The 16,796-nt window shown below is 42.1% G+C and overlaps 1 protein-coding gene across 1 annotated transcript in view; it reads left to right on the plus strand.

Moving 5' to 3' along the window:
* The window catches only part of ESYT3 (extended synaptotagmin 3), a 61,663-nt gene that overhangs the window by 14,213 nt on the left and 30,654 nt on the right, over nucleotides 1-16,796 (plus strand). Inside the window, 5 exon segments of the mRNA XM_050916668.1 lie at nucleotides 34-75; nucleotides 1,872-2,006; nucleotides 2,840-2,916; nucleotides 12,847-12,913; nucleotides 13,978-14,067. Of these exon segments, the coding sequence (XP_050772625.1) occupies nucleotides 34-75; nucleotides 1,872-2,006; nucleotides 2,840-2,916; nucleotides 12,847-12,913; nucleotides 13,978-14,067 (411 nt within the window).

The raw sequence follows: 16,796 nt of genomic DNA on the forward strand, positions 1-16,796 counted from the left end.
CGATGTAATCACTTTATTTTTCTTTGCCACTAGGTCCACTTCCCTGATGTGGAATGGGTGGAATGGCTGAACAAGGTGAGAGGGTGTTAATGGAGCTGTATCTGAAAATGTTTTTAGTGGCATGCCTCTGCTCTGATTCAGTCTGAGTTGAGTGCTTGTCTCCTTAAAAAGGGCTGTGCCTTCTCTCCTGGCAAACATGACTCCAGAATGCTTATTGAATATAAAGAAAACCCTCCTTAAAACTCAGCCTTCCTTTAACCCCCCTGCACTATGGCTGCTGCTTTAAAATCTAAATACTAGGAACTAACATGCTTGTGTACTAGTAATTCATCTCGTGATCTTCCCTGCCCCTGCTGCACACCCGCCCCCACCCCCCTTACATTGTCACCCTTTATTGTTGTCTCATCAAGTCTGAATTTCCAGCTCTTATGAGAGGAGAACTGTCATGTTTGTTGTGTTAATAGGAACACTTAGAAATAGAACAAGGCTAAAATTTTCAGAAATGGAGTTGTTGGTGTGTGTGTCTGTGGTTGGCTTTTTTTTTTTAAGGTGCCCAATATGAGGCACCTCAAAGGGGCCAGATCTTCAGCCTCAGAAGTTTCCAGACACTGATCTTCTGAAGTACCTTGTCAGGTGTCTCATGTTGGGCACCACCAATCCCTAATCAGGTGTGGAAGCTTTGCTCTGAAACAAAGCTCCTGGTTCAGGAAAATTAACAGGTTCAAGGCAGGACACACATAACTAGGTTAATAGTAAAGAGTCCTTTGGCACCTTATGGACTAACAAATGTATTGGAGCATGACATGCATCTGACGAAGTGAGTATTCACCAACAAAAGCTCATGCTCCAATATGTCAGTTAGTCTATAAGGTGCCACAGGACTCTTAGTCTGGATCTGTAAAAGCAGCAAACACGGCTACCCCTCTGATGGGTTAATAGTGTTATAGTTCCTGAAGTAACTGCATCTCTGACCCCTTTGTGGCCTCCTTAAATCTCAGGCCTCTAGCTGTCGTCTTTCTCAGGTCAGAGTCCCACAGTGCCCTCCTTCTAGAGTAGGGATTTAGGTTGTGATTCCTCCTGTAAAGCACAGCAGGTTGGAATTTAACTTGGCATTTGCAGCTCTGGTCTCTCAAGGGAAATGACAGGGTAATCAATGACCAGCTACCCTTTGTAAAGCAAAGTACTATATATTCAGAACAAAAGCATTACAGAGAAAAATGTATCTTACAACAGTGAACAGCTTATATGCAGATCTTAGATCACCAGGGTATCACCCATCTTCCACATGGATACAGTGCTGAAGGTCACACACACACACACACACACACACACACCCCTTGGTCAGTGTGTCACACTAGTGCTTCAACATGGCCAGAGCCACACATCACTCCTCCCACCCCTATTTCAGGGTGGTCACTATACAGGTTTTCAGTCCTTTGTTTGACAGACTTCTCCAACCAACTAAAATCCATCTCTGTGGTGTGCCCCTCCCCCCTGCCTCAGGTGAGGCTTCTCCAGGCTGGTTACCTATCTAGGGATTTGCATTAATCATCCCCCAGTTCCTGCAGGGAACTCCTGTAAGTCCTCCATAGAGCCAGGATACAATCCCTAGCTCATAAAGATGATAGGATAGTCTCAAGGCTGTCATGTCCATTACATCTGTTACAACCAGGATGTGTTTAAATCTTTTTTTTTTAACCCATCTCAGGAACTGGAACAAGTCGTCTTGAAGGTGTGAATAAAAACAAATTTTATTACAAAGTAGAGTGGCTAATAGCCGTATGTGCTGTACAGCATGGCGTTAAATTTTTCTTTTTAACTAGATGCATCTTGTGTAAAGAATCCTCTCTGTGTTTTTGTGCTTTCTGTAGGTCCTTTTGCAGGCCTGGCCGTACTTTGGGACAGTCATGGAAAAAACACTTAAAGAAAAAATTGAACCGAAGATCAGAGCCAAGAATGTGCACCTGAAAACATGTACTTTCACCAAAATCCACTTTGGAGAGAAGGTAGGTGAAGTGACTGGGAAGGTATTACAGACAGATCCTTTTCTGCTTTGCTCCCAAAATGGGGGATAGGTGAATGTTGGGATTCTAGCATACAGTTCCTTCATTTCCATAATACTAGAAATCTAACCACATGGGTCCTAATCCAGCTGCCATCGGCTCTCTATTCTATTGGAGTCATCCTGTTTTCACTTTCCTTTGCTTTTAAATAAGTCCTTATTTAACCAAAAAAGAAGGTGTCCCTCAAAGCCAGATACAACCCCTTCCCAGTGACTGTAACCCTAGCCTGGCATGACGTATGACTGATGCTCGGCAATGAAGGTGAACCTCTTATCAGCATCCCTGTATGTCATCCCTTGGTTACAAGTTTAAAGAGGTGTCTTTGAGCCTTGAAATGTAGCATCACTCATCTGGAACCAGGCTTGTGTCTGAGACAGTCAAGATTGCCCAGCAGGACTTGGACTCCATGTACTGATCTTGCAGAATAGTAGAGAGAGCCAGGGGGTACTGCACTGTTGAGGCTGCCATCCTTCTAGGTCTGGCTGGGCAACTCACCCCAGATTTTGGAGAAAATCAAGTGTAAGAAAAGTGCACCAACCCCCACCCCAAACTGTTTAGTAAATATTTCACTTCTCAAGTTTGTGCTACATCTGCCTTCTAAACTTTTTTTTTTTAATTGAGCCAATGTTTCCAGATCATTCACTATTTTAAAATATGAACAGCTAACATTTTCATGGAAGAATGTACCTGGGTTGAATAAAGTAGAAGTCTTCAGTTGCCCCTAATTTAAAAGATGTTAACTGTGCCATATCTTGTATATGTCTCTATTCTTTCAGTGCCCTAAAATCAATGGAGTAAAGACTTATACTAAGGAAGTTGATAGTAGACAAGTGATCCTGGACTTGCAGATAAGGTAATATTGAATTATTCATATCAAACTCTTGCTGCTCTTCAAGCAGTTACCTAGGAATATAGCAAGTGCTCTAGTGGTTCAGAGCTCCTGTTTGGAATGAGGTGATTGGTATTCCAGATGAGGTCGCTCCATTGGTTTGATTTGTCTATAGGAAGGCACCGTAACAATATTCTTCATCACCCATTCCTTATGCAATGCAACATCTTACTTGCTTTTTTTAACCTCCACATTGAGCAGAGGATCACCCATAGAGCTTTTTAAAATACAGGGACAACATTTTCTACCGTTCAGTCCTAGAGTGACTATCTTTAATGAGATCGTTTTTGTTTTGTTAGCAGCTCAAACACTTCATACTTAAGTTCCTTCCTCAGTTACGTTGAAGGGGTAGGGTCATACAAGAAAATGTTTTCTTGTGAATGCCTACATTTTTGTAACTTCTGCAGGGTGATAGGCACCTAATGAAAGCTGCTTTCCTGCATGATAATGCCATAACAGCAGTGTGCACCAAAGAACATATAGTGATGTGGATGGTAGCATCAATCAGACACGAACTGCATCTGCCTTTACATTGTGTGTCTGTGGAAAACCTCACCAAAACTAATAGGAAATGTGCATCTCCCTTAGTAACCTATAAAATGCCATGCTGTTTACTCTTATACCAAGACTGGCAATGTTACAACACGCTTTCTGATATAACAATTGTAGAATTCCCTCTGTTACAGTCAGACCATTTTGAGGACATCTAGCAAGTCTGTGTTCATGTGTTTGTCTCTGATGCCTGGGTTTCCTGCCTGCCTTTAAGGCTTTGCAGGGTATTTCTGCTGCTTACATCACTCCTCCCTCTCCTGCAGCTCTTAAGCCTCCTTCCCCTGCTCTGTCTGAATCCTCCCACTCATGCAGTTGTTTGCTTATTTTTTTTAGATATGCATCTTTATCCTGGAACAGTCTCCCTCTTGTGCCCTAGATAGCAACCCCTCTCCTTATCCAGGTCCCTCTTTAAGACATGATTCTTTCATGAAGCCTTTCAGCATTGCTGAACCAGGTCTTACCCCATCATATTGACCAAAACATAAGTGAAATGAGCTGTCAAGGGATCACCCAGCAAAGCTTGTCTATTCAGGCTTGTCTTGTGTGTCCTGGACAGTGCAGTGCACCCAACTGCTCTAAAAATAAGTAATGTATTGGCTTTTGTTTCTGCAAAAAAGCTGTGCATCAAATGCACTGGACAATTGCTTTAGGAAGTAATGCACATGGTGGTGATGAAAAGCAGCACAGTAACCAATGTTGGTTTTTGCCCCTTGGCTGTGTTGCCCTGGGATGCATGAGGAAAGCTAAGAAAATGGGTATTGTTTGGCTATTGCTGAGAGGTAGACGTCTATTGTAAATAGGGTATTCTCTGCTAGGATGGAATGTGCAATCATCCTTGTGTCTCACTGAAGTTATTTGTGAGTTCATCTGTTAAAGTAAGAAAAAAATCTTCCTGGTGAAGAAGGGTGGATTCAGGTGGATAGAAAAGCCAGCCTATCCAGTTATTCACCCCAAAGAATGCTGGTGATTGAATGCTTCCATTGTTACCTATGAATTCAGACTAGCTTGCTAATTTCCCTGCACTGTCAGAGCTGGTAATAAAAAGGAGAGACTTCTCCATTATATTCCAATGTTGAAAAATTGCAGACGCATAGGTCTGAATCTGATCGACTAACTCTAAATGCAAAATTGATTAATCTTAGCATGGTTGCATGTGGGATTTCTCATCTGTGTTCGTAAGAAGCCAGTGACTGGTGGTCAGACAGGAGTTTGGTTCAGTGTCTCTCCAAGGTTCAGCACAGGTGCTCTAAGATGGAGTTGTGTGCTAGTTAATCAATGAGGGCCTACCTTTTAACTGAGTTCAGACTTGGGAACAGACCCCAGTGAAAATAAGCGGGAACCACATGTAATATTTATTGGCAAAATACACAACTATTGAGTCTGTTTGAGATTTAAGATTTAACCATCAACTGTGCTTGTAAGCCAACAAATTCTGTTTGCTTGGAGAAAGTGGTCAGAGATGTCTCTGTCCTTCAGCGATAGCTTCTGCCCTCTCCCATATGCCTCTCCTCTGAACTATAGTAGCATCAGTAACCCCTGAGCTTCCCATCTCTGGTGGGGAGATGTTAATCAGTTGGTCCTTGTAGTGACAGATCCCTGGCCATATCCCTCCCTGTACCCAAGCTAGTGCCATGGAGAGACTGCCATAGAACACCATTTCAACATGCAGTGGAGTAGTTTGCTTTGGATGGCCGTTTCATAGCCGGGAACCCCTCATTCAATAAAACTGCACCAGTTCCTCTGCCTTTGCTTGCAGACTCTGACCCCCTCTCAGAACTAGAAAATAATCCAAATGTTGGACGTTTCTAGCTTCGGTCTTGCATGACGCCAAAGAAGAGAGAGCGTTCTAGTCAGAACATGTGTGCATGTCATGGTGAAGTGTGTTGGTGTCTAGTTTTTTCCTGTTCACATATGTCAAAAAACTGAACCAGTGTCACTCAAACTTACTTCCAACTCGAGATCATGTGTGCGGCGAATTCTTCCTCAAAGAAATTCTATCCCAGATAGAAATAAAGACTGAGAGGGAGATGGAACTTGGCCTTAACTCTAGCGCTCCTTGTTGTTGTGGAGGCAAGATGTCTGTGCACATGATACTGTGTCCGTAGCAGAGGAAGTGCCCTTCAGACTGAGACATGCGTAAAGCTCATGTACTTAATATTCAGAATTGAATTTATATTCAGCTAGCCATTGCTCAGTAGTGGTAGTTCCCTATGGCTGCTTTTTCTCCAGTTAAATTACCTTCCTCTCACATTGTTTCCTATTGGTCAATGACACTTGGTGCATATATGACACAGTTTATTTTAAACAATTCTATCACAATAATAGAAGATTAAGCCGTCAGCAGTCCGAAGAGGTTACTAATAACGGTAGCATGTTTTATTTTTTTGAATGGCTATCAGTCTGTAGGTAACGCTATGGTAGTCTGATATCCTTCCCCCTTCAGTTCTGGGTTCAGAGTCCATCCACAAATGACTGATCAGAAATTATACATTTTGCTGTCAATCTATTTGCTCTTTAGACTTCAAACCCAGGTCCTTGAAAAGGGTAGGCGTGTGGACCCTTACGCCCATGCAAAGTTCAGTCAAGTCATTGGGACTCTGCACAGGCATAAGGCTTTGGGAACTCTTCTCCGGTCTCAGGACTGGACAACTATCAGTCATTTGTCCTAATAGCAGGGTTACTAATGGGGTAGTAAGTATTTAAAGAATGAGTGACTCCGAGTCCAAATTTAAAAATAAACATGACTCCTTTATCTTGTCACTTTGGATAATGGTTTCCTGCAGTTAAGTTAGCATGACCTCATTCCTTTTCTCTTAATTATTGCTCAGGCCCTGCCATCAGTTATGTAAGATGCCTTGTGTCTAGGTAGCATCCGACGATCTTGAAGCATCCTATAAACGCTAATGAATTTTGGCTGTGCAGCATCCCTGTGAAGTAGGATTATTATCCCAATTTTACACATAGGGCAGCTAGGGTACAGAGACTGCCTTGGCCAGTGTCCCTCAACGATCACTGGCAGTAGAAGCAGTTTCCTGACTCCTAGCCTGGGTGGGGAAGGATTTCTTGTCTTAGCTGTTGTTTCCACCTCTTATTAAACTTTACAATTAGCATTGCTTTTTGGTGGTTTACCTTTAAGAAAGAAAACTCTCAGTGACTTGTGTCTGCTCAGCAGAGGACAAGTGTGACCCATAACTAAATTTCTGGTCTCCATATTACTCATAATTACCAAAGGAAACAACAAATGCTTGAGAAATGTTGTTCAAATTGTCTGTTAATAATAGCTTGCATTTACATAGCATCAGAGTATCACAAAGCATTTGATAAGAAATAATGAATTAGTGTCATGTTCTTGAGACATAATACAACCCTTTTAACAGATGGGGAAACAAAGTCAAGAACTTGTGACTTGCCCACAAGTCATGCATGAAATCTGTGGCAGAGCCAGGAGTGGAACCCAAAGGTCCTCTTTCCCAATACCCTGCTCTTCCCATCAAACCACTCTTCCTAAATGTTCAGATTAAAATGTCAAAGCTAATCTTAAAATACTTTAAGCTGTGGTCAATCTTAGAACAGCTCAAGCAATGAAGAAACATTAGGTAAAAACTGCTTGCTCTCAGCTCTTTGAGTTACATACAAAGTGGTGGTGTGGGTTTTTTTTGTTTTGTTTGGGGTGGGGTTCCATCATTTATCCAGTTCAAAGGTCAGATGTATGGATCCTATTTGTTGATTGCAAAATAAAACTTTCAAACTACATTTAGGGAGGAGTCTGGTTTCTGCAGGTGGTCAAAAGATGCAACTTCTTCTAGGGAGCACCTGACAATGTCAAATAACTGAGGGGGGGAACCCTCCTTGGCTCCCAAAACACTGAGTTAAATTTTTATCTTCTGTTGGTCCACTGTGTGTGGCAGTTAACTGGCATAAACAAAAGACCAAATTAAAGCATCTTTCAGTTTCAGAGAGGTTACTGGTTCCATCAGTATTCTCCAAACTGATAAAATCTTTCAAAACAAAAGGAACTTTTCAAGTGCAGCCACTTTACATCCTGCAGCTGCTTTGCTTCAGGATAATCCTTCAGTTGTTTTAAGATGCTGCAGAACTGTAACTATTGACTGTACCCATGAGAAACAGTATGACATTGATGTTTCCCTTCAGGAGTAATGTCATAGAATTTGATTGCTTTCTATTCTGCTAATCTAGTTTGATGCTATAGTAATATCTTTCCAGTGAAACTTCCTGGATTGTTTTTGGTTTTTTTGTTTTTGCTGTTTCCCTATTTTATAGCTGTTTCCTCTATAAAACCCTCTCACATGTGTGTCATAGCTCAGTTTAGAGGAAAAATTTAATGTGTATCCTAGTTGCTACAGTACACCTGGCTACTTCATCTCTTTGCAAGAAGAATACAGCCTTCCAGAATACTAACCAGTCTTTATCTCAATAGCAGGGTTATCAAAAGCCTTCTTTAAAAGTGTTTGTTGCTTTGCTGGAGTATGGTGTGTGTGAACCCTGTGTGGGTAATATACTGAGTGATGTCATGGCACCACTTAAACTAAATTCTTCTTTTAGAAGCTTACCCAAGGGTATGTCTACACAGGAGCGGGTCTGAGGCCAGGTCAATTAACCTGGGGTAAAAGATGTTTGGGCTTGGGCTCAAGCCCAGACTTTCAAATCCAATGAGGAGGGGAAGGTCTCTGAGACTGGGTTCCAGCCAGCACACAAACATCTACATTGCTGTTTTTAGCCCCGTGGTGCAGGCTTCCATCAGTTGACCTGGCATCTGAAACTTGCTGCCATGGATGTGTGTTTGAAGTGTAGACACAAACTTTCTGCTCAAGGCCATTTAGGATATGCTCACCCAAGGGAGCCTCACATATCATTAGAGCAGTGGTCTGGGATCCACTGGAGGGCCAGAAGCAAGTTTCAGGGGGGCTGCCAAGCAGGTTTGGTATTAGACTTGCTGGGGCCCAGGGCAGAAAGCTAAACCCCTCACTGCCTGGGGCTGAAGCACAGGGCCTGATGCCCTGCCACCCAGTGCTAAAGCCTAAGCAATTTATCTTCATGGGGCGCCCTGTGGCATGGGGCCTGGGCAACTGCCCTGCTTGCTACCTTCTAATGCTAGCCCTGGCTTTTATATGCAGAAAAATAATTGTTGCACGGTCCAGTGGGCTGTGGAATTTTTATAGCATGTTGGGGGCAGAAGGGGGGGGGGGCTCAGAAAGAAGGAAAAGGATGAGAACCCCCTGGGTTAGAGCATGGTAGTAGAAGCCAGTCTGGCTACCATTTCAGACTCTTCATGAGTTTTTGGTCAAATAGTGTTGCCTCTCTGCCAGTTTCTCCGGTGTCAAATATATTAATACAAGCTCACTCACCTGCCATCTAAACTGAAAGATGTAAATAGTGTTTGTAAAGCTTTTACAATTCTCAGATGACAGGTGTTTATTGGATTGTGAAGTCCTTCTCTGAAAGGAAGGATATTTACATGGAAAGAATGTTGAAGGTCTTGTAATCTTCTAGCAAAGGATGTGTAGAGTCCTTGGCTGCATTAAACCCTTCTGTGATGTAATCAGAAAGCAAATTTATTCTATGGGTTCTCGTTCACAAACCTGCTTGTGAGTCAGTCTTCTGCAGCCACTGGGTTGTAGGTGTATGATAAATACAACAAGTGCAGTGAACCTATCTGATTGCTGGAAAAGAGGAGTGGTGTCTGCTGGTTTGTGGTTTGTTTGTCTCTATTGATGGGTACTGTAGGAAAACAATGTTCACGCAAGAATTTAAAAGGAAATCGAAAAAGCATTTTATTTTTTGCAGCACAGCATGGATAAACAGCTACCCTGAAGAGCTTCCAGTCTTGCTTCTGACACATGATAGGTCAAGCAAAAGAGTAGACAAGGCTTGGGAGAGACAGGATGGGGATCACAGCAGTAAGAGCACGTGGCTGTTCAGCTAATGCCTAAAGCCACACCATAGCGAGAAAACGCATAATCTGTTAACTGAACAAACCAGTTTTGACACCACGCAAGATATGACACAGACTCAACTCCTCCAAAACACAGGAAGAGATGCACGTGTCTGCAGACAGGAAATACACCATCTAAACTATAGAGCAACACTGCCAAACTGTAGTTCCAATGAGTGACAAACTAATAGTGAGAGGTGAAGTTCAGGTACAATAAATGAATAGTCTTTAGAGTTGGCATGGGCTGCTGCTTCATTTCTAAGCAGTTCAACTGAGGGATTGTAGGGAATAGAGCTGATAGAAAATGCAGATTTTTATGAAAAATATATATCGAAATTTTTATGGTGAAATGTAGACTTCTTGAAAGACTTCACTCAATCTAGGAGCTAGTTTAAAGACTTCCTTGCAAAAGATTTGGTAACTCACAATTTTTTGACAAACTCTACTAAGGAGGATATGCTTTCACCTGAACACCCAATGGTATTAATTCTTTATCTCCTGAAGTGAAAAGCCCATAGATAGAATATCTTAAAACTAGCCTGTTCCAGTTCAGGGCAGCTGCTCGGTTCAACAAGGGTACCCAGTCTTAGGATTCCCGATCCCCAGCTGTAGCCTCTCTTGGATGGAGACACATCTCATTGCCTTCTGACCACAATATGTCTAGACTGCACAGTTCCTTGCCTTCACTGTGTATTTCCCAGCAAAGGCAGCCTGTCTAAACAAACCTTGCTTATAGACTTGAAGGCCAGAAAGGACCATTATGATCTAGTCTGACTACCTGCTGACTGCAAGCCACAGAACCTTCCCCACCCCCTAACATCTGGCTGAGTTACTGAAGTCCTCAAACCATGATTTAAAGACTTCAAGTTACAGAGAATCTACCTTCTTGTTTCACTTCAGTGACTGCTAATGGAGTGATTGCTACAGCAATAAGTTTCTACACTGTTCTTTCAAAGCAAACCTACTTTTTATTCTTAAGGTAAAAAGCCTTACAGAGAAGACTTATTAAAACAATAAAGATCCTACACATGTACTAATAAGGTCACCAAGCATCTCCCCACCAGAGGAGTTTCTTTTCAGTTACAAGTTCGAGCTTCAGCTCAGAAGCAGCACCCACTCTTATGAGGCCTCATCCTTCCCTAAGGATTGGGGCCCTTCATTGACCTGACTGTTTGCTGGATCAGAAGGTCCTGAGCCAGTTTAAACTTAGACTATTTAACCAAAAGTCTTTTCTTTGTCTATTGCTCTTTTGGAGACTCCAGTTTGAACTAATATATGTGAATTTCTCTGGGGGTGATGGCTTTAAAGATCAGTAAGGAGGAAGTTCATTAGCATCTATCCTCCCTATTAGAGAAAATGCATACAGTGCCACAACACAACATACACAATTCCATTTTTAATACCATGTACCCTGAAGGTATTAAACCCTAACTCAGTAAGGTTTAATTTACACTTTTAAGGTAATTCAGTGAGGTATGTTCAGGATATTGTCAGTCTGTCATGCATCCCTTTTAGTTTCCCAGTGTGATGCTACCATCATTCATAGCCTGTGAATAACAGTAGTATCCCAATAAGGGCCATACAATTTATCCTTGTGCTGTCCTATTCAATAGGCAGAGAATTGTTCTTGAACAACACCTAATTAACCCATGGCCCTCATTACCCCCAAGCTATTAGACATTCATATGGATAAGATTAAAAATAGGGTTTTTTGGAGGGCTGTCAACCCTCCTGCTTCAGGGTATAAACCAACTTTTGAGGGAGATTAGGAAGAAACTCCCTATTTGGGCAAGACATGCCTTAGCACTCTATAGTGTAGTTTGTTGCACTGTCCTCTGAAGCATATGGTACTGGCCATTGTCCGAGACAGGGCAGTGGATGAGGTGGACCTCTGTTCTGACTTGGTGTGGCAGTTCCCATGTAATTCTGATTTAGAACAGCCTAAACAATGATTAAAATCTGATGGTAGAGATTGCGCTGAATATTTCACCCTAGAACTTTTGTCAGACAAATCTCTTTCAGGAAAGAATATTCTGTGAGAACATTAAACAGTTCTGCAGCTAAGTGGTTGCTAGAAATAAAAGGCATTAATGACTGTTTGGAAGAGTTTCTGATTCTGCAGAAAGACAAGAGATTTTTATATACCAAAGCAGTGTCATCTGCATCACATACTACTGACAGCTGCCTTTAAGTTCCTAGTTTGTTTATTGCAGACTCAGGGGCCCGCTTTAGGCCTTCCTCGGGGCTCTTTAGTTAGACATCTTCTTGTGAAGTCAGTGGGAGCTCTGCCTGAGTAAGGATTGCAAAATAGAGCCCCAAGATTGATATTTGTAGAAATGCATCACTTTAACCAGTATTAAGAATTTTTTTTTTTAAATCTTGAGTGATAGTCACATTACTAGAAAACTTTCAGTATACCTTGTAAGGAGATGCACACAATTGCAATGCTACAACATTCGAGCTTTCAGTTTTTATAGTAGAAACTTCTTAATCGGGTAAATATTTCTCTCTTCTTCCCCCTCTCCTCCACCCCATCCTCCTTCCCCCAGATAAATACATTGCATGGAATTTTCTTTGGTTCACTTTTCAGATTTCATCAGGATTTAAACTGGCTGTGTGCTTTTGTCTTGTGGGTGTATAAATCCAAAAAATATTTATCTAGAGCCTGTAGTATCTTGTGAATTTGCTGAAGGGACTTTACTCCTCTGGGGAGGGCGGGAGGGATGTTTGTGTGTGTTTTGTTTATTTTTTTTAATATATATTAATAAAATCTGAATAAATGGAATCTTGGTAGTGTACTTGAAAGCCACTCTGCGCCAGGCAGCCATGGGTTAAAAATCAAGAAGTTGTAATCATACAGTGAACAGTGTTTAAAAAAATAGTTTTATTTTCAGTTTATTCTCAACTTCCAAAATTGTTGTACTTCAAATTAATTTTATGCTGGGTCTGATACTCTCCATGGTAACTGCCCCATAATTGACCTATCATCTGTCTTATGGATCAGCCTCAAGACCACTGGGTTATTTTTAAGTTTTTTTTTGTTGGTCCCTGCATTTGGCATCTCTGGCCCAGCCTGCTGTGATGACGTGAAAGGTGCAATATGAGCCAAAAGAGGTGAAATAGTGTATTAGGCTGTGATTGTGACTTCAGTGGGTCTCTGCATCGGCACAGGAGTGTGTTCTCATGTCGTCTGGTGCAGGATCAGATTCTGAGTAGTGGTTGTGAGAGAGCACCGTGCTATTTCTTTATTCCCTTGGACCCTCATAACGCTCATCTAGTTCTGCAATATCATGTTAGGGTTGATATGCTCATTTTCCTTATTCTTTACAGCTCCATTTTGTTCGAGTGGTTATTGTAAGCACTGGAATAATGTGAAAACTTTCTCTCAGTTATGTAGGGGACTGCGAGATTCACATGGAAGTATCAAAGTTTAAAGGAGGAGTGAAAGGAATACAGGTGGGTATAATGCAAATGTTCATGTGATGCTGTCTTTTATGTTAAGGCAGCGTGGCCATGTGGGTAGGGCCTGAGACTGGGTGTCAGGAGACCTGGGTTTTATTTCTGTTGCTGCTGCTGCTGCTGGGTGAGCTTGGACAAGTCGCTTCACTGCCTTGTGGCTCTGTTTCCCCATGTATAAAATGCCTCCTTTGGAAAGCACTTTTGAGATTTGCAGAGAAAAACACTATCAAATAGTGAGATGATATTAAACCTCTTGGGACATCACAGTGACTGTGGTGAGAGAAGACTGAACCTTCCAGTCCATAAGCATAGACCCTGTGCTACGAGAGTTACACCAAGGCTGGGCTTTTCAAAGAAGCCTGTTTAAAAAATCTCTGCTTTTGCCATTAGCAGTGTGTGATCTCAGACATGCAGGGGAGAAGTGCTGATTCTGTCCAGTAAAGGGCAGTGGTGCCCACATATAGTTAATCCCAGTATTACTGGGGTAGATTTAAATCCATTTAGGCTCCAAATTTCAATTCTGTGGAAACAAGATTCTATTAAAATTTAAGGGGCAAAATTCTCAAAAGCACCAAAGCCCCATTTTCAGAAGTGACTTAAACACTTGGGAGCCTGAGTTTCAATCACTTCTGAAAATGGCGATTGGAGTCCAAAGTCACTTGGATACATTTTTTCAAAAGCACCTAAGAGTCAGAAATGTTTTGATGTTTATTTTTTAAATGCCAGTGAAAAGCAGTTCACTTTGGATTGCCTCTTAACATAACTCGTTACAAACTAAGTAGATGATGTTCCAGCCCAAGCTTACCATGGAAGTTAGAGAAGAGAAATGCTCTCTGAATTCATTGCTCGGATGAGCGGGTGGGGGGACCTGGCAATAGAGAATGGGTTTTGAGAAGACGTGTGTCCTATGACATGGAGTCTTGATGTTAGGGCCAGAACTCTGGAGTTCTGTGTCCCATTTGTGTGCTTTGACCCTGCATCTCTGTAAATGAGGCAGAAGTTCAGGTTCATCCTGGCCGTTACCTTCAAACTGAAGTTTCCCTCCTCTGTTCTCTTCACAGTTACATGGAACGTTACGGGTGATACTGGAACCTCTTATCACAGATGTGCCTTTCTTTGGAGCCATGACAATGTTTTTTATTCAAAAACCGGTAAGTCTCTAGTGAATTCCATTTTGCAGCCTGATTGACCCTTGATCTTTGCTCGTATGACAGCGAGGGCCAATCTGCCTTTTAAATATCCATCTGTAATAGCTTGGTTACTTCCCTGCCTACTATGTAATATACCGCTACCCTGCTATAATGCGACCCCGATATAACACGGATTCGCATATAGCGGGGTAGCAGCGGGGCTCCGGCTGCTGCGGGGAGCCCAGGGCCCTTTAAATCACCGCTGCATCCCTGCCACTGCTACCCCGATATAACGGTGTTTCACTTATAACACGGTAGGGATTTTTGGCTCCTCACGACTGCGTTATATCGGGGTAGCTGTGTACTTAAAATAGAAACGTTACTCTTTTTAGAGATCTAGATAATGAAGGATGTTCTTGTGCATTTTGTTCTCCAACAGTGTTGCATGCCAAGTTAGTCTTTGGCTTCTGTGAATGCACAGACTCCTAGTGACTGTGGTAGATGGTCTTGCAATAAAAGTCATATAGACAGACTATTGACAGATTATTATTACAGTTAATAAATGCAGCCATCTTAGGTGCCAGTCTGTTAGCCTTGCATTGAAGGCCTAATTCTGTAACCTTGTGAATGCCACCTGCTGTGAATTAAATCCCATCTTTCTCTTTCCAGTGACAGCTTATAGCATGATGTGCTTTTTTAGGCATTTCTGGATTTTATATTTTTATTTTTAGAGACCAAACGCACACAATATGTGGGTCAGACTTATAAATCCTTCCATGAAGCATTGCCCTTTGGTTGGCATTAGCTATAATGAAGATACTTCAAGTTCCCAGTGACAATAGCACAGTATAAGACTAGACAAAATACTCCTGCTACCCCTACACAACATGCAACCATTCAGCACACTGAATTCAGTGAACAGCGGAATTTTGATCACTATGTATCTTTGGATTATAAGGATTCATGGTGCATACCATGGGATTATCCAGTGGTCTCTGGTATAGGCTAAGAAGAACATAGTTGTGGGGAGATGGCTAGATGTGGAGCTGATTATTGGCATCTGGGGAGTGGATTTGAAGAAATTTTTGCTGCTGTGCCTCTGGTGTAGTCACAAAGTAAAGCGGATACTATGCTAAATCCATAGGTGACGGTATAGGTTGGCCATGTTGCTGGAGAGGATATACCAAGACACCAATATATTTTACCAACATTAAAATATTTCAGGCAATACAACTAATATGGTACATGACTAAGAAATTATTAGCCCCAGCAATCTACTACTTGCATGAGATGGCAGCTGGTCCTGGACTCTGAGTAACTTTAGCCATGGTTCAGTAAGACAAAAATGGTGCTGGATGTATTGCCAATGGCAAGACTGAAAGCAAAACATAAAATCCAATGAGAGGCATAAGTGGTGCCTAGCCAGGAGGGAAATCCCATTGAGCAGTAGTGTGAAGCAAAAATGAAATCCACTCTTCTGCTGGAAAGCCCTGTATTACTAAAGATCCTTGCATTAATCAACTGGATCAGTGCATAGATGAGGTCATTCCCTCAAAGAACTTAGTTTTCAGGGCAAGAGCCTCAGCTGGTGTAAACTGAAGTTAGTGGAGCTACACAGTTTACATGAGCTGAGGATTGATCTTACCCTTGGAGTAGAGGCTTAATAGAGGAAACCTCCATAGACTAGTAAAATGCAAACTTAAAGTTAGAAATGGCGTGTTCTGGCTCTGGAGGTTTTGTTTCAAGCAAAGGAAAGGTGCAAAGGAAGGTGGTAGAGGAGGGGTGTGTGAGAACAAGGCAGTGGGAAGGTAAGTTGGACTACATAACATGTAGGCAGGGCTAGACTTTAACGTTTTAAATAGATTCCAAACTGTATCAGAAAAGTTAGCTGTATCAGTAGCTGTACCGCAGAGGGACATGATAAATGTCACATTTATGATCCGAGAAGGTAGCAGCAGTTATTGAGGATGAACTGCAAACATTCAATTCAAATACCTGTAAATCTTTTTTGCTGTATTCCATATAAGGGAGAAGAACTTAGTCACATCTCAAACAAAACCAGCTGCTCTGGTCTAGTCTGAGCTTGTATGAGGATCCATGAAACTCCATGGACTCACTGTAAAACCTGTTTTCTAAGGCCTTTCCAGAGAGATGGTTCCAGAAAGTTATTGCACTGAGCAATCGGTCTTGCTTCTCTGGATTGAGTGTTTAGGTTCCTTTTATAACTTCAGCTCATATGTGACATCGCTGGGTCACTCTAGTCACCCAGGAGTGTGCTTTCTGAACACATCTCTTGTTCAGGCTGACTTAAATGGCATGGCGCAGTTGGAGAATGGCCTCAAACTGAGGTGTTCTAAGGTGTTCTCCAGGGTGTGTGCGCGTGGGGGAGACGTTTGATTCCTTAGTAAGCATCTAGCAAAGGAAATGTGCAAAGTCCATGATAGTTCCCTTCAGAAGGGTATGAGCAAAGACACGAGCCAGTTGAGGATGCCTGCCTGACGGTTGATGGCTGTGATGCCTAGTTAATCTGTGGGGATGGAATCCGTGATGATGGTGGGGTGTAGTAGTGTGGCTTTATCAGGATGAGTTTCAGATGGTCACGTGACTCTCACTATGGCTTCACCACTTATAAGTAATCAGTGCTCATTTGGGATGACTTGCATAAAACATTTATACCACACTGCCCAATTGCAGGTTCTGTAGCTGCCGCATATATATTTAAGGCACTGCTAAAATAATTTCTGAGCATC

Source organism: Gopherus flavomarginatus, chromosome 10 (assembly GCF_025201925.1).
Source record: "Gopherus flavomarginatus isolate rGopFla2 chromosome 10, rGopFla2.mat.asm, whole genome shotgun sequence".
In the NCBI taxonomy this organism is placed as follows: Eukaryota; Metazoa; Chordata; order Testudines; family Testudinidae; genus Gopherus; species Gopherus flavomarginatus.